At 39.5% G+C, this 23,724-nt stretch overlaps 3 protein-coding genes across 8 annotated transcripts in view; all 3 read right to left on the reverse strand.

Annotated features, from left to right (window-relative positions):
• LOC118418763 (inverted formin-2-like) overlaps window positions 1–3,680 on the reverse strand; it is a 28,537-nt gene extending 24,857 nt beyond the window's left edge. For all 6 annotated transcript variants that reach the window (XR_004831535.1, XM_035824785.1, XM_035824786.1 and 3 more), the window contains exon 1: window positions 2,699–3,680. Coding sequence is in view for 5 of the 6 variants with exons in the window: in XM_035824785.1 (XP_035680678.1) it covers window positions 2,699–3,083 (385 nt within the window). In the remaining variant the exon portion in view is untranslated. The remainder of the gene's footprint in view (window positions 1–2,698) is intronic.
• A 5,211-nt stretch (window positions 3,681–8,891) lies between these two features.
• LOC118418778 (C-type lectin lectoxin-Lio2-like) lies at window positions 8,892–11,259 on the reverse strand. The gene is made up of 4 exons (XM_035824815.1): window positions 11,156–11,259; window positions 10,714–10,884; window positions 10,200–10,378; window positions 8,892–9,786 (listed from the first exon to the last, which is right to left on the reverse strand). The coding sequence occupies exons 1-4, from the start codon at window positions 11,256–11,258 to the stop codon at window positions 9,676–9,678; spliced, it is 564 nt and encodes a 187-aa protein (XP_035680708.1). The 5' UTR covers window position 11,259; the 3' UTR covers window positions 8,892–9,675.
• A 479-nt stretch (window positions 11,260–11,738) lies between these two features.
• Window positions 11,739–23,705, reverse strand: LOC118420023. Its single transcript, XM_035826727.1, has 8 exons — window positions 23,474–23,705; window positions 17,429–17,518; window positions 16,792–16,917; window positions 15,088–15,277; window positions 14,032–14,267; window positions 12,726–13,205; window positions 12,086–12,196; window positions 11,739–11,890 (listed from the first exon to the last, which is right to left on the reverse strand). The coding sequence occupies exons 1-8, from the start codon at window positions 23,703–23,705 to the stop codon at window positions 11,739–11,741; spliced, it is 1,617 nt and encodes a 538-aa protein (XP_035682620.1).
• Window positions 23,706–23,724: the final 19 nt, after the last annotated feature.

Here is a 23,724-nt window from a genome sequence, read left to right on the forward strand (position 1 = left end):
GGATTGATGTGTGCTTTGATAAAGTTGAATGCCTTAGAGAACCATTCTACTTCATGCATCAAAGAAACCATTTTGGGCCTGGAACAACTGAACACAAAGATAAAGATTATCTCACTGGACTCTACAGTAGCTATACTGAAGGAAGAACCTAATGTCTACTCGTACAGTACTGTTTATAGCAAATACAATAATTGTAGATGTGGGATATCAAATGTAGCTACAAAGCTAATAGTACATCATCCTTGCAAAGGTGGAGTGTTGAGAAAACCTAACAGATGTAACTGACATCATGCATGTGGCAGTACGTCCCTACAATGGTGAGTTTGAATGTGGTTTTAACGCAGCTCTCTCAAAATCCAAGAATTTTACTGCTGTCATGGACATTTTGGAATACTGAATATTTACTCTGACAATTATGCTTCTCAGATTTTTTTCAGAAAAATAATTAGACAGGGCGAAAATAATTTTTTTCAAAAGGTATCAGGTGAAGGTATACGGATTAAATAACACAGTGTTTTTTTTACAATGAATCCCTCCTATGAGTTGTTACTAATGTTTTGAATGAAAGGCATTGTTTTTAGATTGAAATTATGTGTATGCAGCTCTGAATGGTAATATTTACAGGTTTGTGATAGCAAAACCCGTATTAATTTTCATCAGGACTTAATTTTTTTTTAAATGAAAAAAAAGTGGACAGGCAAATCTGAGAAGCAACAAACAAAATTGGTGTGGCCTTACTGATAAAAGTAACAGAATAAGAAATACTCATGCTGACCAAGGTCACTGAGCCACACCCTGAAAGCAAGGGATAGGATGTTATTTACATGTATGCATGCAAAATCATGGATGCCAGTTTTCAAATGAACTAACAGTCTTTCTTCATTTGAGTCAGTTGAAGGTATACTAAAGCAAAATGATATACTACCTAATCCATCCACAGCAGTTACATCCTATGGAATCTGATAAAGGAAACTGCACCACCATGAATTGTTGAGCGAACGATAGGGTGGGGCCGCAGCCATGCCATAAAATGTCTCATACGCAAAATGCTATTCTCCTTTTACATAACTATGAAAATGTAGGCCTGGGATAAATATATGCTGACAGATTGAGCCATTCATCTGCAAATATTTTCATATAGATTTTGATCATTACAAGATTTTTCTTATTTATTTAATGTATGTTTAAACACAAATTTGCATGAATCCTTACTGGTATTCACAGTTAAGAGGATGTTATCCTGAAGGTTATGTAGGTACACAGGGTGTGAAACGTTCTCATGTTGCATGATGCACACTACATTAGATTTATTATGGTTATTAATGATTCTGCATAATTTACTGTCTTCCTATGCTGAAAACTGGATTCATAATAAATCACATGTAGCCCTTGTGCCTTAGTGACCTCAGTGAAAAGAAAACCCTGTTTGTCACAAAACAATGTTGCAACAATATACACATATCCTATCTTGTGCAAACAAACAAAAATGAACAGTTTGATCCTAAAGGGAACATTGGAGCATAGACTTCATTGACTAAGTGAAGCATTTCTAACTCTTTGTTTTGCTTGTTTATGATCAGACTTTGCTTAATGGCTTTTACACAAACAAGGGGTACTGATACCTTATTTTTATGTAACAAAAACTGTGTTAATTTGTAGCTCTGAATTGAAATATTGTGACTTTTGAAATCACATAAAATCCAGATATAATGCCAAGATTTGTTGGTCAAGAATATCATTAAAAGCAGATGAGTAGAAATTTTACATGAATAAGGAATTATCATATCATAGAATTCTATGATAATATTGTGGTTACATGACCAAGGAGCCCTGAATTGAAAGGATCATATTTCTGTTATCCTTAATTACAGTAGACATTATCTATATCAGTATCACACACAAATATTCTCCACCGAATACAAATCTATATATGAAATGACATGATAACAAACATGTGTCCCTTTGTGTTCTATGAGTCTTACAAATCCTAAATAACCAAGTCTCCTGCCTACAAATGATAGGATCTTGATGGAAGTATGGGGCAGGGGCCAGTATCACTCAGCACGCTTCATTATCTTTCATCCCTCACACCGGCGTCCCCTGGGGGTTCCCATGATTGGACGTTGGCACTGCCGTGATTTGGGAGAGGTCACATTGCCGAGCTGAACCCCCCACTGGTGACAACATCTGATCCTAGCTGCCAACTAAATGATTATCATTTCTGACTGTGTATAGAACCCTGAATATTGCCACCCATATTTTAGAACTGTAACATGAATGTTTTGTCCACAGAATTTTTGCAATGTCCTAGTATTTCAATGGTTATATAGTGAGGGACAAGATTTGCAAAACTGTCACGAAGTGAAATAGTGAAAATCGAGTAAATTACGAAGTAATGAAATATTCTCACATCAAGCTGTCCAATGTGGTTTGATGCTTGAGTTGGAACGATGGATGGCTTGTAATGTACTTTTCCCCTGTGACTTTGGACTCTGCATGAAGTCCATGTGTTTATGTATGAGCTAATAAAGTCTCCTGTTATCATCCTGTGCCAAAAAGGTGTAATCACGATGACATTCACAGGTAATTTGAGCCAGCCTATTGAAAACCCACCCCTGCTAGTGATGTACATGTAGACATTGGCTGATCAAGACAGATGAGTGGTGACACAAATAGGAATATTTTTTAATACGCCCACCTTTGGCCAGTGTTCTGGTGAATTCCCTGTTTTCGATGATGTATTCCAGCCCGGTGCGCGAGTTCATCACTGCGCGAACACACCCGACACACTCCAGTTGGATGTAAGCGTTGGTAAAGCTGGAGAAGCCACGGTCGGACAGACGATCCAGACATTCGAACAAAACGCCCAGCCCATCCAGCTGCAGGAAGTCCTGCATCCACTCCGCGTCGCAGTGCTCCAGCTTCTTCTTCAATCCGGAGTAGTTCTGTACGGTCGGCGTACGCAGCAAACGGATGCATAGCTCGGGGTCGGCATTCTCCAGGTTGGAGAGGGAGTCCCGGTCGAACCCCCCGTGCTGCTCGGCCGGGGGCTTCCGGGGGAGGATCCAACGCCGGCGAAACATTTAGGCAGCTCAGACAGCATTCATAGAGAGCAAGACTTAATTAGAGCTTAGAGATGCTGTTTCAGACAAACAACATAAGCTACGGGGCAGCCCTAACATCATTGTACCGCCCATTGTCTGTATTTTACCTGGACTGCATCGCATAGAAAGGTGAGAACCACCACAGCCCATATGCATCCTCCCATCATGCAGCTGCATTAAATATTAATGGCCCTCTGACAAAATGGAGAGATAATCAGGAGAGGGCCTCATGAATTATTCATGAGCAGCATGCCTGCGGACATGCATTCAGCCAACCGGCACTTCACGCCATTTTGTGCAATGACTAGCTGACGGCTCAGCCATTAGTAAGCAATTCATAATGCATCCAATGCCATACAGTGCTAGTACATTGATATCAAGCTTCATATTGACAACACATAGCAATAATCCTCCTCTGTTGTGATATTGGAGCTGCACCGACCATGTACCAAAGGAGTTGACATGCCCAAATAATTTTTTGGGAAAAGTTATCAATTTCAGGGGCAATTTCGTTTGTCAAGTGAATTTAATGCATTGCTCCAAATGTTATGGAATATTTGGAATGAAATTGAGCTATAGGTTGCTGTTTTTCACCTTTTGATATACTGTAAATGCATTTAAGTTCGCGGGGATTTAATTTCGTGGTAGCGGGAAAAATGACTTTTCGCGGTGGATTTACTTTCGCTGTAACACCATCGACTGCAGTCTAATACCTTAATAGAAAAATGTTCGCGGTGGATTTAAGTTCGCGGTAAAGTGGTCGCCGCGAAAACCGCGAACATTAATCCACCGCGAACATTTCTGCATTTACAGTATATTGTTGTATTTGGTCATTGGGCACATGTTGTAGTTTTCCAGCTATTATAATTAAACAATAGCTGAGAGCTTGAAGGCTGAAATCTCATGTTTGATTCTAAGGTTTTTAATTTTCATCTCCTTGATTTTTTCCTGAAAATATGGAGGAAAATCTTAAATACTAGTCAGTAAATGTCATAATGTTACATATTACAACAAGGCTATTTCTATATACTTGTGAAGTAATAGATTCCATTTCCCATCAATACTGATATGGAATGTATACAGCACTTTTTATCCAACATTTTGTACGATTTCGAAAATAATTCCTTATTGTTAGAGTCCATTCCGAGTCACCATGAGGGTTTTTAGACAATAATTGTAATAAGTTGGAATTATTTAGAAAAAAAGAATATCTAAGCCCCAACAGTTATAATTTTTTCAAAAAAATTAATATGGCATTTTGAATCTATTTGAATGCCTTTGAATACTTTGGAAACATTTTGAAAGAGATCACACAAAAATCTCTTTATTTACAATAATTTTCAAACATTTGCAGGATTCTTTCACTTTTACAAATATTTACAAAATAAAAATGGTAAACCTTGCTAAATGGTAGAATTAATTTATTGGCCAATTAAAGTTAGCCCCTTTTGTCTGCCTGGTATATTTTTAGATTTCACTGGTGGGCACTGATGGGTTCTTTGTGGTAGGGCATAGACATGACACCTTACTATACTTTGCAAGGATGTGTGAATTGCTTTCTTCCTAGCCCACTGAACCAATATTACAAAAAATGGTAGAAAATGGTAAATAATGGCAAAATGCTGTCACCATTGTTTACAAACTGTTAGAAGTATTCTGTTCCACATCATGAATATTTCAAAGGTTTTTACAGACCAGGGAAAATATGTAGTTAGTTCAAATAGCATTAGAAATATTTCAAAAGTATAAAATCTCCTGGCCATATAATTTAAAACAATTGAAAACATTTGTAAACTAGAGTTCGGCGATCTCATACCTCCATGAAAATTCAGAGCTTTTGTAAATTTCATGCAATTGACTAACACATTAAACATGATTTATGCATGGTGTTGTTCAGCATTGACTAACGTACACATCTCACAATTATAAAATTCCCATTATTAATCATAAAGCGGTTTTGCAATTTTTACATAAATTATGCAAATAAGTTCCTCATTGCCATATTTGGTATCTGCTTATATTCCACCTATCATAATTGACATGTGTTACATTTTTTGAAGTCCAGTTATTGAAAACAACGGAATTATACAATTTCCTCATTAATTATGCAAATTAACTCGCCATTTGCATAACACGTATATCATTATGAACATCTTTGCCTAAGGTACCCGCATGCCTAATATGATGCCAATCCGTCACTCCTTTCTGCATTTATCCTCTTTGGAATGTCTTGACAAAAATGCCCCTGCAGTTCCTAAATTAAATGTTAGGGGGCTGAAACTAGCCCCACTTTGTCATGACCCTAAAAGCTATCTACCACCCAAATGTCTCGACCATATCACGTCCGGGACAAGAGATACATTGAAAAAACTGCTATGATAGAATGTTCTCATTAATTATGCAAATGTATTCCTATTTTGCATAATTAGTATCTTATCTTGTACAACATTGTCTAAGGTACCTACATACCAAAAATCATGAAAATCCGTTGTTCCCTTCTTGAGTTATCGTCTTCAGAAGTTTTTGACAAAAATGCCCCTGCTATCCCAAAACTAGACGCTAGGGGGCCCAAACTTATGTCACTTTTTTCTGAACACAAGAGCTATCTAATACTCAAAAATCGTGACCATAGCATGTTCAGAATACCGAGATAGCAAAACCGGAAGTGGCGCTGCAGTACCAAGGGGGGCCGCTAGATGGCCCAAAATCTAATCATTTCCAGCTTTCATCATACCCTACCAACACACCAAGTATGAAACCAATCCATCCAGCCGTTCTTGAGTTATCTTGTTTACACACACACAGACAGACAGACAGACAGACAAACGCTGGGTAAAATATAACCTCCATGATATTTCATGGAGGTAATGATGACAATGGCAACCCTCGTGGTGACTTGGAATCGACTCTATCCTTATCACCATGAAATAGTGAATGCCACCCCCTCCCCCTTTATCGACCAATCACCCCACATAATCAAGCTGTTTCGGTCAGAATAAACAGGGTTTAGACATAAGCAATAAAAGAAAACATTGTTGTTACCAGCATTTCTTGGCTCTGAAGTGTAAATACAAAAAACAAGCAGCTTTCAGCAATTTCAGACCACCCGATGGCCATATTCTTATTTTTTTTCAACCAAATTGAAACCTGAACTGAAACTAGCAGACAATTCAGATCATCGTGTCGGATTTACCTCAGTCTCCTTTCAATCTTCGTCAAAAGCAGGATATTAAGGAATGTTTATATGCTTGTCTGAGGTTAGTTAAACGCGTGTTTGTTTCTTTAAATATTCTGTTTGTTTGTTTGTTTGTTTGTTTGTTTGTTTGTTTGTTAAGAACCGGTATAATCGAAGAATCTATTAGGTACCGGTATGAGGGTAACTTAAGATATTAACGTTAACTTAACATACAGATTCGGAACCAACTATGATGATATGGATGTTATGTTCAGCACCAAGGGCAGGTCAGGCAGTGCGGCTGCAATTTACAACAACAGGGGCACAGGTCTGACAGTGCGGATGTTATATTCAGCACTAATTATAAGGACAGATCTGAAAGTGCGGCTGTTATATTCAGCACTAAGGACAGGTTAGGCAATGCGGGTGTTATGTTCAGCACTAAGGACAGGCCAGGTAGTACGGATGTTATGTTCAGCACCAAGGACAGGTCTGACAGTGCGGATGTAATATTCTGTACTAAGGGCAGGTAAGACAGTGCGGCTTCAATGCACAATAACAGGGGTAGGTCTGACAGTGCGGATGTTATGTTCAGCATTAAGGACAGGTGTGGCTGCAAAGTACTGCAACCGGGGCAGGTCTGACAGTGTGGATGTAATGTTCAGCACCGGGGAAAGGTCATGCTAGCACAAGGGGGGGGGGGTACATTCTGGCTTCCTGGAACTTTCCTTTGGTACTCTAGAGAAATGATAATGTACTTCTTAGGGGTTCCTCTTTTCTATCTGATTCACACAACGCCAAACTCTTACAATCATTCATTATGTACAATGTACAAATCATGAATATAAACCAATCTTCCTACCAAACCGACTTGGAAGTACTTGCGCACAATTAAGCTGTGACGTTATATAAAATTCACTTTCCTTACACGACACGTCATAACATGAATTATGTTACACTATGGTTCATCCTACATTTCTTTGTCATTCTATTGCTTTGCCTGTCTGTATTTGTTTTCAGTGTTACTGCATTTTGTTTTGATGTCATACGCAAATAAACATTGAGCTTGAGTGTGTCATTTTGTCTTTTAAATGTTGCAATAAAAAGAACTGTTGTAGATGAAAGGTGGCGTTTTAACATTAAAGTGATACACAGAATGACGCACATCGGCGCTCTTTAGACAGTAAATTGCAGGTGGTATATGTGCATGGATGGCACAAAATGTTAGTATGATTCACATCATACTTCATTGGAAGTTTTGTGGACTGTAGGGTAAGGCTGCTATCTTACGCTTGGTACGTGTAACTTTCAACTGTGCAACGACAAACTGCGGATATACACGGAATTGCACAGAACGCCCTATTATTCCATCATTCTACCTTTCGCTCATGTACATGATACATTTCACTTGTTGCCCTATAGTTTGTTATTTGTCTAATCTCTGGAAACGGCTTTCATTTAAGACAAAGAAAATCCCCACAAACGAATGATTGAACCGACAGAACTTGTGTGACCGGGCTACTTTTTTTTTACACAAACACGCACAGTAAATGTTTTCTTGGTTCCCAATACCATTATTATTATTTTTATTTATCTGTTCACGTGGCCTCAATATACTGTATATTTCTTCGTATTTTGTTCAATAGTTGCACATTGTCAAGTTACAGTTACCGTAAAGACGATGGCTGTAACATTCTTTAATTAGGTTTCGATATTCTCTTGTTGATTTGGATCGTATTATTAAAATCTTCATAACGTTATTTAAGCTATCGTAGTCCTAAACAACCACACATGTGCGCGCGCCACACACACATACATACATACATACATACATACATACATACACACACACACGTGTAAATGTAAATATTACGTACGTTACTTCATATTGATTCATGAATTTTTAAATGATCATTTAATTCTGAAGAAAATCCTTGCTAAAATTAAGCTTTCGTTCGGTAAGTTATGCGTTTCCTCACACAAGATTCCTTTACACTTGCTTCACCTCATGTAGTCAAACCATGATGTCACAATTTTATTGGTTCTACTACGTAACCTTCTCACTGTTGTCTACCCCTTAGCCAATACAACTTTGATGTCAAACAGCTACCTTTGCGTGCTAAGGGTTAACTGTCCTGATTTCACACTTTTCCCTGTGTATAACATCTATATAGCTATACAGCTATAACATCCAATCATGATGCACGGATTCATTACTTCTTACATTATCACCCACACACCGAAAATCCTGGCTACAAACACGACTCCCTACAGAAAGATGTTACTTAAAAATGGAAAATAAAAACATAAATGAATAGATAAATGAAGTATAACTGTATTGATGTATTATCAGTACACCTATACATTAATAGAAGAATGATAATAATCCGTTAATAAAACAATAAATGAATCAATAGATTAATTAGCTATGATTTATCGATGGTTAATTGATATTTCAAGTCGTAAGATTTCACATTGTTAATGAAACAATAATTGCATTGTTAAATCATTAACATATTTAAAGAACTATAAATTGATAGCTTAATGAATGAACTGAATTGACTAGAAATTTAATGAATGAAATATAAGCAATTGTTAATTCGTTTTGTCCTTTTAGTTATTTATCGATTTCAATGTATTCATTGAACCATTAACTAATTCATCAGTCATTCATTTTAGTTGATCCATTTACTGTTTTAGAAATCGATCGATGTTAAATCATTGTATTTATCAAATGGACTGTGTCATCATTGATTGATAATTAAGCTATAAGATCATAAATTTATTTGCTGTATCTTTAACGTTAAGGGGTGGGAAAATGGCACTAAATGTTTCTCCCGCCTATATGCATGTTAAGCACTACGACTTGTGGTCCATTACGGAGTTTATCATATAGATCCCAAACGTGTAAAACATCTACAGTTGAACCATTTATAAACAAATGTATAATTTTACAACTGTTAAGGCTCAGCTCAACTCAGACCCGTCAAATCTGTATTGGTGAAAGCTGTTAGTAAAAATGTTGAAAAGACACACTTATAAGTACACTTTATCTGTAATTTCAATACATGGTGTCCGCTTTGCTACATTGAAATGAAGATCAATTCTACTTCAAATACGGAATACACTTATTAGTATATGTCTTAAGTAGCAGACCTTGCCATATTTTATATTATTGTTGAGCAAAATTATTTGTCATTTCTACAACTGCGTTATCACCACCAGAACATTCCCATAATGTTCACAAGTCACAATTAACACTGTTGTCCTAAGTTTCGGATTTCGAACAAATTCTTTGCTATGATCATAGGGTCTTCAACAAGGTGACTTCCATTCACTATTAAGACACTGAAGTCAACCCTTTCTTTGAAATCTTGTTGCCATTCTTTACTTGGCTTAAGGTGGCCGTTTTGTGCGAGCCTTGCACACGAAGGGATAGGGCTCGTCACAGTAAGCGTCGTTCCAGTGGCCTTGCTTCTTCTTCTTTCCAGTCCAGGAGTTATAGGTCTGTGGAAAATATTACAAACATCGTGTTATTCAGGCCATTTTTGTATATTCATTTTTGGAATGACATTCATCAGTTTCCTTACTTTTGAAAAGAAGGTCTCTTGCTGAGCTATTAATGACATTTTGATACGGTGTAAGAAAACCAGCAGAAACGATTTCAATCTTTGATCTGTACATGTATGTACTGAGAGATTCTAGAAATCGTACAAAATAAAAACAACAAGAATATACCACATGGCACAGACATAATCTTAATCTAATTCATCTAACCATCAGTACCATATGCATAATTCGCCATCTTCTTGCATTATAACAAGTTAAACATTGTGTTATTCTGACCAGCTTTCCCTGTTGTGTTGGGAATGCAGGCCACTTTTGCCAGAGACGAGTAGAAATTAAAGAGCAGCACACACCTTGATGTACATAGCGCCACAGTGCTCTCCGCGGAACAGAGACATTATCTTCAAGTTGTTAGGTTCACCAGGGGCCCAGTTCTTGTAGACAACACGTGACCCATCCGTCCACATCAATGGTCCTTTCTTGTGTATACCCGTCAGTCCGAGCCAAACCATTTTTTGCCTCCCTTCAGGAGCTAAAATGAAGAAAAACGTCTCGAGTTTTGTCAGTCAGCCGGGCACATCTGTAAGAGTCTGACTAGAATAAATTTAGTAAGATAGATACAGCTGCAAAATAGTCATGTTAACGTTGTCTACAAATGCTAGACAAGAGGAGTATCTATCAATACATATGCATTATTGGGAGTTCGAAGGAAGATTTGCTTTTTTTCTCGTTTGAAGTATGGTTTCTTTGACATTAAAGGTAAAAGGTGGCAATAAGGATTTCTGACTGGTTGGTTTACGAAAATGTTGGGCCTACTGGTGATAAGGTAAGACTCAAGATCCATCATCATTGTTATGTATGACCCACCTTTGGTGACGAAGGATGCAATGAAGTTGTTCTCTTGTGAGTTCTTGACAGACGCAAGATGTGCACTCATTATTTTGCACCTATCATTCGCATTACTCCAGCCGACTTTGCGTTTCACCAGCATGTAGCAGTAGTTGTTGTGCTCTTTCCACCCAGGAGAACATCGCAGGGCTGTGAACAACGAGAGTGTAGTATGGCGTGGGCAAAGGCTCCTAATGGAGTTAAATTGTCAATTTTTTCTCAAATGAATTGCAGCTACATAAACATGACTTCAAACCCAATCAAGTCTTTTGGTTCAACTGGACTAACTCAAGTCGAGTGGCAATGAATTTCCCATAGATATTTGTATGTGTCCTGAAAATAGAAAATCCTAGATCCTACAAACAACCGTTAAAGGGTACGAGTTCACCATACAATTGACAATTGATAAACAATAACCTACCACGTTGGCAAGTAGGTCCGGTCCAACCAGATGAGCACGAACATTTGTAGCGTCCACGCCTGTTCATGCACTTCCCATGCCGGCAAGGCGTGGGCTTCTTCATGCACTCGTTGATATCTGTGACAGACGACAGAGGGGTTGTTATTGTTGTTAATTTAGGTATAGAAGCTCATCTTTATAATCAGAATTTGCACCGCCAGATTTTAGTCCAAGTTAGACCTTAAGGAAAGAAAAGAAAGGGGGAAAAGGACAATTAAAACATTTCAGATATAAGAAGTGAAAATAAGAAGACAGGATACCTTGGTGACAGTTCTGTCCAGTCCATCCAGGCGAGCAGGTACATTTGTATCCGCCATCTTTGTTCACACAGCGTCCATGTTGACAAGGATTCTTGGTACATGCATTTATATCTGTGTGATAATGGTGGAATATCATATCTGTGTGATAATGCCGTAAATATCTTCTCGTAAAAAGATTTAATTCAGTTGCAGCTTGTCATGATTATCAATTCAAGTCATTTCCATATATAGTCTTGACTAGTTTACCAAAATGAAGAAAATGTCAAAGTATGGCTTGCCTTTCCTCAAAGAATAATATCCAGCCTTTTACATGAAGGGTTCTCACCTTGCTGACAGTTCTGCCCAGTCCATCCAGGCAAGCAGATACATTTGTATCCGCCATCTTTGTTCACACAGTGTCCATGAAGACAAGGCTTTCTGGTACACTCATCTGTGTCTGTGTGAAAATGGTGGAATATCTTCAGTCTTTGAAAAAGCAAATAGTGATCTCGTTTAGATGTAATTCGCAATTCAATGTTTCATTTTGGTTTCCTCAGAACTAAGAAGATATTAGCTTGGAATACTTTTCAACCAAGAAAAGCACTATTGGCATTACCAATATCTTTCAAATTATAACAAGATAAAAACTAACCTTGCTGACAGTTTTGTCCAGTCCATCCAGGCGAGCAGGTACATTTGTATCCGCCATCTTTGTTAACACAGTGTCCATGTAGACAAGGCTTCCGGGTACACTCGTTTATGTCTGTGTGATAATGGTGGGATATCTTTTCATTAAGAAACAAAAACAAAAACGATTCGAGATCATTGAGTTGCAGAAAAGTGCCTTTACGAAAGATTCCCATATGGGGAAAAAAAGTTTCGCAATTTAAGTGTCGAAAACCAATTTTCAAAATTCAATCCTGATTTTAATTTGGACTTGGTATTTGATAAGTTTCATGTTGTCTTATATTATTACGTTAAGTTTACACTCGTCAGTTGTTCCACTCGTTTGGTTGTATGACATGTTATGTTATCCGGCTTTGCTTTAATTCGGTTTTGTTTAACTTGAACCGGCATCAGGACGTTCCTATAACATATTTAGCTTCACAGTAATATACGCTCGTTTGTCTGAGTTCAGACATGGCTTTTGGTCAAATCTTGGTAAATACAGGAAGTCTGAAAAACAACTTGTTTGGTTTACTTTATTCAAAAGTGAAACCAAACACTACTGTTACTTACTGTAGCAGTTTAGGTTGCATGGACAACCGGCAACAAAAATGATATTTCCTTACCTGATGAAATTCTGAAAAGGTTCAGTTCTGTGAGATATGGCTGATAGCCCGAGTGGGTCCGAGTGATGAGGAACCTCCAGTACCGCGCTGTTCCCCGGAACCCGCCGAACTCCTGCCGCCGGTACGTCCCTCTTTGTACGTTAGTAACGGTCAGGACATCCTCCCAGTTGTACGGACTCCCAACCTGCGACTTTTGCAGCGTGAATGCTGCGATGTCATGGGTGGTGTCACCGTAGTTGTTGACTGCGATGCGGGTCAGAGTTTGGGGCACTGTGAGATCGAATGCGATGTACCAGTTGTGGTTTTCGTCGGTACCTTGAGGGTTCCAGTAGGTTCCAATATCGCCATCCAAGGCCTTTGCGGCATCATATGTCACTCCATTCTTGACCCACGGTGTGCCAGTGGACCCCACAACCCATGACGAGTGCCGTGTTAACCATCCCCAGGAACACGCATTACAACCATCGAAATGCCTTTCATCTAGTCGAATAAGAAACAGAGGTGCAAATAAGGCATATGATGATGGACAATTCTCACCTTCTTCAGTGCAATTCTGACTGGTTCACATTGTACTGCAGGACAGATGTCGCTGCTCACAGTTCAGATGCGGTCCTGAAGAAGGTGACAGACGGTCACCGAGCACTGGTTGTGTAAAAAGAGTCTCTTTATTCAGTGACGTACCAACCTGATGAAACTGTTCACGGATAGTAGATCTAGAGTTTGGGGCTTTGTTAACTGTTACATCATATCATATCATATCATATATCATATCATATCATATCATATCATATCACATCACATCATATATCATATCATATCATATCATATCATATCATCCTGCCTCATTATGGAAATAACCGTTGTAATTAGCATGCTCTATCATAATTGATGTTTTCTCTGCCTAACAGCCAAATTACATAATTGTGCGTGAAAAAGTACTATCATTTGGCAAGATTGTGCATCCGTTTTCATTTTAGATTAAATTCTTTTAGAAAAAAAGCAATACATGAGTGAGACCTGAAAATAATTTGCGATGTGTGTAAGATGCACGCAGCGTTTTAGGAGGGGTAGATATAATCTAATGTCTCACGTAATCATAGTAACATTTGTTTAGTGTTTATAGATCACAAAAAAGAGTACCAGAAGAATGAAAACGAGAAGAATTTGATGAATGCAGTGTAAACGTCGGCCCTTTGAACGGCAAATCAAGCACACCAACATAGTGCCCAACACCTGCCTGCTATGTTGATAAGGAAGCTCTATACATTATGCATGACCATGTAAACTAAATGTAGTAAATGCCTACCAGAGAATACTTGGACTTCACACAGGGTCAGTATTCGGTAAGGTCCGGGAAGACGGACGCCCACATAGCGACCCTTCATCCCCTGACAGGAGACGGAAATGGACGGCTGGTTCAGGTTCATTTGATGATTACCTCCACACTTGGGGTTCGCGCTGACCTGGTCGGAATCCCCGATGTGGATGTTGAAGGGGTTGAGTCGTTTGGAGCAACAGTCCTGGCGGTTGAAGATGACCACTCTGTAGATATTGGAGACAAAGCAGTGGCATTTGCTTTTCATACACGGTGTATGTTCTAATGAATGTCCTTATACCCCTGTCACATTTGGCAAAAAAGTTTTTTGCACAACAATTATACAAGGTACAAAGTATGGCCTATATGTGACAGGGACGGTTTTCAGGTGAAAAATACGCACAATTCTCTGTCGATCTTAAATATGGCCGACCTTCCATCGATACGCCTGAAGATCGTGGATAATGTGACAGGGGTATTTTGAAACCCACTTAATACTTGTAAACCTTTATATATACATAGTCACTTAAATTACTAATGATACTGGAACCTGCAGATCAAGCTTTTCGTTTATCAGGTATTGACTGATTCATCTACGTAAATTGCCGATTCAAATCAGAACGAAATACATGTATATAGACACGCATATAAGGCAAATTAATGCTAATGCTAATAATCACACATTCACAGACACACAAAAACTCACACGCCTGCACACACACACACACACACACCTGTCTACAGTGAACACTCGGGGACTATAAGAAAATGGTCATGTGTGTTTGTGTGTGCGTCTGTCTGAGTGGACTTAATTCTTCGGCATATTTACTGTAATGTCGATATTTGATATTTCAGACTGTATTTAAAGATTTATCTAATGCTTCAGGATATTCAGTGTATCAATGTCATGTGTATATGTTTATGTGTTTATGTGTGTTTGTCATAGCGCCAACAACCGCTGCCTGTGACACTTGTATTGTTCACAATCCGAATAAAGACAAAGTCATTAATGATATATTAACCTAGTGTACATCTATATATACGTACCTGTCAATCACATACGATTGCCCAAGATCCACCCACCAGCTCGGGTTAGCCTCCCCCGGGAAACCTTTAGTGTGTGTACAGGAACCATGGTGGTAGTGGGTATCGGTGTTTCCGTCTACGGCAAGACTCGCAGCCCCGTCCGGACGGCTGCTTGTTTGGAACGCTGTCTTCCCCAGGGCGACATTCATTCCTACCTCAGACGAGAGGACTGTCATTAGCACTCTAACTTTTCTGTCAATAGTCCAAGCTGAAGAAAATGTTCTATTCCTAACAAAAAATACTATTCCCAGGTGCAGTACACCAAGTCAACTTAATTGGCCACCAGACATGGCGGCAGAGGGACATGTAAGATAACGATGATTTGACTTTCAAGTGGGACATAATCATGTTTGAATAGGGGAAGGGAAAGGTGCCGAAAGGCTAATGAACAATGCTTTAAGTATAGAACAAACGAAATATAACCTTATTGTCTGTCCAATGTCACTTATCGCAAGGCCATGTTGACTTGATTTTGTGTATGACATCCTCTGGGGACCCCAAAACTGATGCGAGCGTGGAAATAAAAAAAGGCCCCCGCCCAAAAATCTCTCTTCATTATGAAATCTAAGTTGTCAGGAAGACTGAAAAATGACTAAACACACAGTATGGTATTCCAAACACTAACTATAGATTTTTCATTTTGTTCTTTGACTTCGTCTTCTTTGACTCTGAAATTTACTTTGATATTCTAAGACACTAAGCTTCTTTTTTTGTGATATATTTTTTGTTTACAAGAAAAAAGCTAACCTTCCTGACAGTTCTGTCCAGTCCATCCAGGGTAACAGGTACATTTGTATCCGCCATCTTTGTTCACACAGCGTCCATGTTGACAAGGGTTCCTGGTACACTCGTTTATATCTGTATGGTAATGACGGGATATCTTGTCATTAAAAACAATTAGTGCTCCTTCAGATACACTTAACTATTCAATAATTCTTTTGGTGGGGTTTTACCCATAAGAAATATTTCTGGAACACTTCTCAACCTTCAGCAAGAAACTGCTAACCTTGCTGACAGTTGTGTCCAGTCCATCCAGGCGAGCAGGTACATTTGTATCCGCCATCTTTGTTCACACAGCGTCCATGTTGACAAGGGTTCCTGGTACACTCGTTTATATCTGTATGGTAATAACGGGATATCTTGTCATTAAAAACAATTAGTGCTTCTTCAGATACACTTAACTATTCAATATTTTTTTTTTTTTGGTTTTACCCATAAGAAATATTTCTGGAACACTTTTCAACCTTCAGCAAGAATATGCTAACCTTGCTTACAGTTCTGTCCAGTCCATCCAGGTGAACAGGTACATTTGTATCCGCCATCTTTGTTCACACAGCGTCCATGTTGACAAGGTTTCCTGGCACAGTTATTAATGCCTGAATGATAATAATTATTTTATTTTATGGTGTTATTATCAACTGTTTGTCTGTTGTTTTATTAATACAAAAGCAGAATCACTGTCGTACAAGGAAGGCATGAAGAAAGAAAAGGGAAATCAAATTATCCTTTGACGTTTGTTATTCATATGTAGAGATCATTTGCATAATCAATGATGCCAAATTGTTAAATTTGGCCGAAGGACTATCATTAAAATCCTCTCCATCAACGTTAGGTAATTAGAAACGCAACGGGCCAAACAAATCCCTCATGCACATGTATGCTCACCATCCTGTTCAATGCTACTTTCCTGTCTGGTACTGGCTGTGTACGTCTTGTTCCCGTAGACGTCATCTCGCAAACCCTGGGCAACAAATCCAGACGGCTGTGCCTTCACGGCAAAGCCTCCTGTGGCTGTCAAAGCAGCAATGTCTTTGAATTAGCATGGAAGTACACCTGTATTGGCATAGCTAAAACTAAATTAGTTCAAAAGAAAAGTTATCATTTTGAATTCAACATCACGAATCACATATATTACAGACAAAAAGGGGGTGAGCACTCGTTACCTGTAATTGGCCCTGAGGTAAGAATTTGCGATAAACTTTGCACAATTGAATTGAAGAAAAGAAACAGGATTGTTGTTTGTGATAAGAAAGTGAGAACATACCATACTGACAGTTCTGTCCAGTCCATCCAGGCGAGCAGGTACATTTGTATCCGCCATCTTTGTTCACACAGCGTCCATGTTCACAGGGGTTCCTGGCACACTCATTCATATCTGTGTGGTCAAACATTCCTGTCATGGAACAGCATATCAACTAATTATCGGCTCAGTTTTTCAGCTCACAGAGAGGACGCTATTACTTACAACACAATACAAAAAGGAAACAGCATCATCTTTAGTTAGAGGAAAGAGGTGACCCACCTTGCTTGCAGTTCTGTCCAGTCCCTCCAGGCGAGCAGGTAGAGCCTTCATCTTTGTTCACACAGCGTCCATGTCCACATCCATCAATGTCTGTATAATGAGGAAAATAATTATAGTCTCAAATAGTCCCATGCAAAGCAATAGCATTTGAAATGTTATACACATAAATGTCTATATCTGCTTTTTGAAAAGCAGCTAACAGGTAATTTGAGCAAGAAAGATAACCAGACCAGACAAAGTATTCTTAATTGTGATGCTTTAAGAAAGGTACTTACCTTCTGTAAAGTTTGGTCTAGTCCATCCAGGGAAACAATCGCAGCCATAACCAGAATCATGGTTCACACAAGTCCCATGTTGACATGGTTTTGTGATACAACCATTTATGTCTATGTTGGAGGAACGTATCAAAATGACTTATCTGATGAAGAATTTCAATAACTCGTTAACGTTATATGTATCTGAATATAGTACTCACCGCAAAATTTTCTTCTTTATTTTGGCTTATTCATAGAAACTGTCTGTAAGACCTTGTCTGACTTAGCCTGGGTACCATCCGGTTAATAACTCGCTCCTATGTTAGCTTCTTCTATATTTATGTAACGTTATGTATCATAAACGACGAGCTGTTATCCGGGTGGTACCCAGGCTATGTCTGACTGTAGATTCAAGGACATTGCAGAGGATCAAGTTCAAGTTATGCTGACACATGGGTCCTACGCATCTACACAATGTATTAACATTGTTTACCCGTGGTTGATAGGTATGTGCTCATTGTTGGTAAGGCCATGGTGTTCACAGTGGCGACAGTTGAGCTATTTGACATCGGGAGAGTCGTCATCAGTAGAGGACCTGCCCCCATCAGGGCGTCCTGCTGATACATTGGGTCATGTGGTGCCTACCACGGGTCAACAAAGTTTGAGTTTATTTCGATATCCTTATGGGGCTAATCCTGTAAAGGTTAAGTCAGAAGCAAACTAAGATACGAAATGTACATACATTTACACCGATATGTACAGGTGTCAGAGAATGACAATGCACACAAAAAATACGAGAAAAATAAAAAGTCATTCAACTTTTACGATATCAATCATTTGCCGGTGAACTATTAACCATTGGATACGGTCTCTACACCAGTAGGTAGTCGATTCCAGAGCTTTACAGATCTAGGCACAATCGTCCTCTTTCCATTCTTACTTTTGGGTTTGGGTAATAAAAATTGTACAATAACAGTCTTGTTACATGCCATCGCGTTCGTGCATTGAAACGTTGTATTTGTTGGTGTCCCTCGATTCGCCTGTAGCAACAATTCTAAACAGTAGTTTCAAAGTACGTAAACTTGGTTTTATATTTTACCAGTATGTAGCCTAAATCCACCATGTCAATTTGGAAAGTTACATTTAGATATCACTATTGTTGTCTGATATATGGGAAGTTCATAATCAATCAAAGAAGACGGTAATACTTTGGCCCACCTTGCCTCCAGGTAAGAGATGAGTTGCCAGGACCACAGTAATGACAACTGTGACTACCACAAGGAGACCACAACCGGTACCCAGCGCTAGCCAGAAGACTCTGTTAGATGTCAACTTTTGCCACATGTCCCAGACGCGCTCTGAGATGGAAGGAATTTGATTGACATTTATTCACCAGCTATGTGGCCTGATAATTAAAATATGTCACATAATGCCTAGGAGATACATTGTACAAGCTTTGCAATAATAGTTCCAGATGAAATTAACGTTCTACGACCTCATGCCGCGTAATGTTAACCTTTTGAGTGATGCAACGTAAATGTTTCTCATTGATTATGCAAATAAGGCGTGTTTCCAAAGAAAGCAGCTAGGGGGCCAGACTTTGTCACCTCTTTGTAGGCACAAGAGCTATCTGCCACCAAAAAAGTCCATTCCTTTGATAAGCGCTAAGCCAAGATCTAACCACACACTAAGCTCATATCAATCCATTGATAGCATCTTGAGTTAGGCAGCCAAACCACCAACACTAGTACGGCAAACGGTAACAAAAACATAACCACCTTGGCAAAGTAACGTTTTGCAAAGTACACCTCAGGAACTTTTTATTTCTGTTCAAGCTGTGGCATTGACATGCATGTAAAATATGGTCCCAGTTTTCAGAAAGCACTTGTGACTACAGCTAGACTAGATTATATTTCGACGGACAATAGTTAATGTTTGCCCTCCCACTCTGTTTAACAAGCCCGTCAAAAAAGAGATTCTAACTTTTCATCACAGAGCGTCGCCTGCAATGTAACGACCAAAATTTGTTGAGTTTTATATATTCATAAAAGGCTTCATATACATTACACTCAAGCCTGAAAATGTGAGTTGTAACGTTACTTCTTGTTTCTGGGTGGCGGCATTGGACGCCCTTCCTAATGCAGATAAATAAATTTAAATAAGATAAACTACGCAGCGTCATTATACTAGTACGCGCACTGTTTGCCTCTGTTTACCACACCTTCGTCATTCGGAGGCCTTTTTTAAATGATACGCATATTGCGGTACATCTCATGCCAAAATAGTCGAGAAAATTTGACCCCCCAAAAAACGACTGATTCTCCAGTAGTCCCAATCCTCAACATTGACCACACTCTTGTAAATCCACTTAGGGGAACACATGAAAAATACATTCATGAGGACAAATGAAAAATCAACCATTGGTTAACCGTTTATGGTCCATACATATACTTCCAGAAGAACGATGTCGAACGGTAAGCAACTCTGCTTCCAAATCATATCCAGGCAACAACAGCCTTTCATAGGCCGAGACTATCTAACCACACAGTAAATTTCAATGAATCCAGCCATTCATAGCTTCCTGAGTTATGCAGCTAAACTGCTACCAACACTGCTACAAACGCTAAGAAAAACATGACCTCCCTGGCGAAGTAACGATACATATCTACAAGTGTTGCAAAATATGCATGGGGAACATTATTTTAAAGTTTCTGACGTTTTGTGGATCACTGACTTCAAATGCTTGCAATTGCCTTTCTGTAATAAGTAAAACATTAACATAAAATATGGTCTCAGTCTCCAGGAAGCACATATGACTATACTAGACGTCTGACTAGAACATATTTCGACTGACAATAGCTAATGTTTGCCCTCCCACTCCGTTTAACAAGCCCGTCAAATTAGTTGATGGAAAAAGCGATCTGAGAAATTCATCACACTGATTCTAGCACACAAGGCTTGCGTAACGCTTAATTAGTTCTCAGCCTCACCCAAACTCCAGGGGCACAACTCAAATCTAAGGGCATAGTTATTAAGTATGAAACCATTAATGCACGCCGACCAAAACTCAACCAGTTCTGATCATCTGTGACGTTGTAGGTGATAAAGACGAAAAACATTGGCAACTTAGCTGCGATCCGAGGTGTCTTGGTCAACTTTAGGGCTCTTCTTGGTCTACTTACAGTCATCCGCCCACTTCTTTACGGTTAAAATATGGAGAGATTCCGCATCAAGCATTTTGACAATGTCGTTGTAGATATATTCGAAAGGGTGTCGCCTGCAATGAAACGACTACAGCCTTTTGAGATTTGGATATTCTTAAAAATGCTTCATACTTAATATGCAAGCCCAGAGGCGTAAGCTGTGATTCAGGGTGGATGCATTGAACGCCCGTTGTACAGATAACTATAACTGAAATAAGATAAAACTAGAGTTCCACGAAACACATACCTTCGCCAGACAATCAAGGGTTGTTATGGAGAATGCCTTTATCAATGACTTAAAGGTTTTATAGCTTCTCAAGTTATGTTATCCGCACTCACACACACTCACACAGAGCCCGCTGCAGTACCGACGAAAGATAAAGAGCGAACCATTTTCAAACTCAACCTTTGTTTCTGCGACCGCTACTCAATACCAAGTATCATGAAGATCCATCAATCAGTTCTCCAGTTATACTGCTGACCTACATAAAGACTCACCTAACACTATGGCTTAAGCCTTAACCAAAAGTTTAATCTTCTTGGCGAAGGTAATGAAAAGGCCACAAACCACCAAGCTTCCACTTTTCCCTGCCACATAAGCATCACCAAAATAAGGGGGAAAACACCCCTTCACATCAAAATGGAGAAACCCCTTCCCATAGTGCACAAACAAACAACATGGCGCTTGCAAAGTGAGAACTAATAAACAATGTGTTAGCAACAATAACATCTATGTTTTGCTGACACAAATATGTCATGACCTCCACAAGCCTGGAGCACAGATGTAGTTACCGACACTGAGCACTGATTGTCCAGAAAAGAGGTCGATTGAAGGATTTACACATTCTTCTAATTATCATGTAAATTAAGCCCCGATTTGCATACAATACATTTCAGGATTTTAATCATTACCTAAGGTATGTACATACCAAAAATAATGCAAATCCGCCAACCCCTCCTAGACTTATACTATACCAAAGATAATGACAAAATCGCCCGGTGCAGTACAAAACAAGCCGCCAGGAGGCCAAAATTTGCACTACTTAATCCCTGCCCAGAGACGTATCCACTACCCAAAAAGCGTAAACCTGACACTTCAGGATAACTATAACGCCAACTTCGGCACTCCGCTGCAGTACCGCAACTTGTCGCCAGGATGCCCATTATCGAACTTGACCGTCGTTTTCCAAACCCCTAAATAACTACCGAATATAATGCAAAACGATCCACAGCGTCAAAAGTTATCTTGTACGCAAATACACACACACACACACTCACCCCGCTGCACTCACGACAGAAAGCGCCAACAGTACCATTTTCGTACAAAACCTCGCTATACGCAACCGCAACTCAAATACCAAATATCGCGACATTCCATCCACAGCTACCAAAGTTATTTGAGATTGACCTATATACTGGGACACAAAAAAATTTTCTAACCATAACATGACCTTCTTGGCGAAGGTAATAAACTACGCAGCGTCTTTGTACTTGTAAATGCATTTTCTGCCTTTGTTTACTGTACATTCATTATTCGGATTGCTCTTCTAAATTGTTTCGCATATTGTGATATATTCAATCCCAAAATCCGCGAAGACATTCGACAGAAAAACGACTGATTCTCCAGCAGTGCCTTTATCCTCAACAAGGACCAGGTTCTTGCAAATCCTCTTTGTTTACTGTCCACTTACCTCAAGATACATTTATGTGGTCACAAGAAAAATCGACCATAGCCTATGCCATATAGGTTAACCCATAAGCCCACAGAACGCTATGCAACTATCCAAATCATATTCAGACAACAACAAAATACCACGAAATAGGTTCAATACAATGTGCATGACAATACAATGTGTGTATGACGCATATCGTCAAAGTATCGCCTTAAGCCAGATAACCATATCACCGTGAGCTCAGTGGGAATAACGCGGTCCTGGGGTGGTGCCCGTCCGCCCAGTCATTGGAGTAAGCCGGGGGATTTTACGGGGTTGGTTTTCAATCACTTTGCTCACGAAAGGGCGGCAGTAATTAAACGGGCCGGGTGGAAAGTTGAGCTAGCATAAAGAGACTAATGCTTAGTAGAACTGGGGCCGGTAAAAACCATTAAGCCTGCGTCACAATTTAAGCGAACGCCGGTCGAATTTTAAGATCGGCTGGAGCTCGCCTAATTTCAAAATCGCCCGAGCGTCGACCGTATTTTTCGCTGAAAACTTGCCCCGTCAAAAATTGGTCTGGGCTTGGTATTTCATTCCAGAAAGTTTAAGTTATGTCTTTTCTGCTTTTTGGTGCACAGCTGACATCACAAGGAGGTTAAAAAAGATCCCAACAGACGGGGTGCTAAAAGTCACCCGAAGCCCTAGCAATCGTCAGGACGCCGGCCGTACATGTACTTTAGCCTAAAATGCCCCTTTGGAGCTTGCCGACACGTCGGCTGAGCTAAGTTCTTTATTTGTGACAGGAACTTTAAGGCGTCGGGTACAGAGGTGTTTACAATTGTTTCAAAGCAATATGGACTTGCTTCCAGTAAAGAATTTGCTATCAGATTGTTTTCACCATTTTGTAGTATAACGGCATGGATCTGGACGTACCTTGAACCCTGTAGCCCGGGCCAACCTCCTCAGCCTGTTTGTAGGGATGTTCGCGCTCCGGTTCGGGCAGGTTATCCGAGGACGACTCCGTTTTTGCGCCCAAGTGGAGAACATGGGAGTGGTCACCACCCACTGCTGGACCAGTGCACGCCTCTTTCATGGTGGATGGGCGGCGTTTTACACCTGCCATTTTGTCCTCATCACCAGCCGTCGATACTTTTGTATCCGCCATTTCTGGGTGCAATCAACAA

Source organism: Branchiostoma floridae, chromosome 7, assembly GCF_000003815.2.
Source record: "Branchiostoma floridae strain S238N-H82 chromosome 7, Bfl_VNyyK, whole genome shotgun sequence".
Classification (NCBI taxonomy): domain Eukaryota; kingdom Metazoa; phylum Chordata; class Leptocardii; order Amphioxiformes; family Branchiostomatidae; genus Branchiostoma; species Branchiostoma floridae.

Bases quoted from the DNA above. Each gene is read 5' to 3' on its own strand.
- LOC118418778 (XM_035824815.1), bottom strand. From the start codon at position 11,258: ATGAAGAAGCCCACGCCTTGCCGGCATGGGAAGTGCATGAACAGGCGT. The intron at 10,379-10,713 runs GTGGGTCATACA...TCTTCATTTTAG, and splicing joins TGCATCCTTCGTCACCAAAG to CTCCTGAAGGGAGGCAAAAA. The intron at 9,787-10,199 runs GTGTGTGCTGCT...TATTTTCCACAG, and splicing joins GTGGCGCTATGTACATCAAG to ACCTATAACTCCTGGACTGG.
- LOC118420023 (XM_035826727.1), bottom strand. From the start codon at position 23,705: ATGGCGGATACAAAAGTATCGACGGCTGGTGATGAGGACAAAATGGCA. The intron at 14,268-15,087 runs GTACGTATATAT...CAATATCTACAG, and splicing joins CAATCGTATGTGATTGACAG to AGTGGTCATCTTCAACCGCC. The intron at 12,197-12,725 runs GTAAGGAAATAT...ATTATCACACAG, and splicing joins CCTTTTCAGAATTTCATCAG to ACATAAACGAGTGTACCCGG.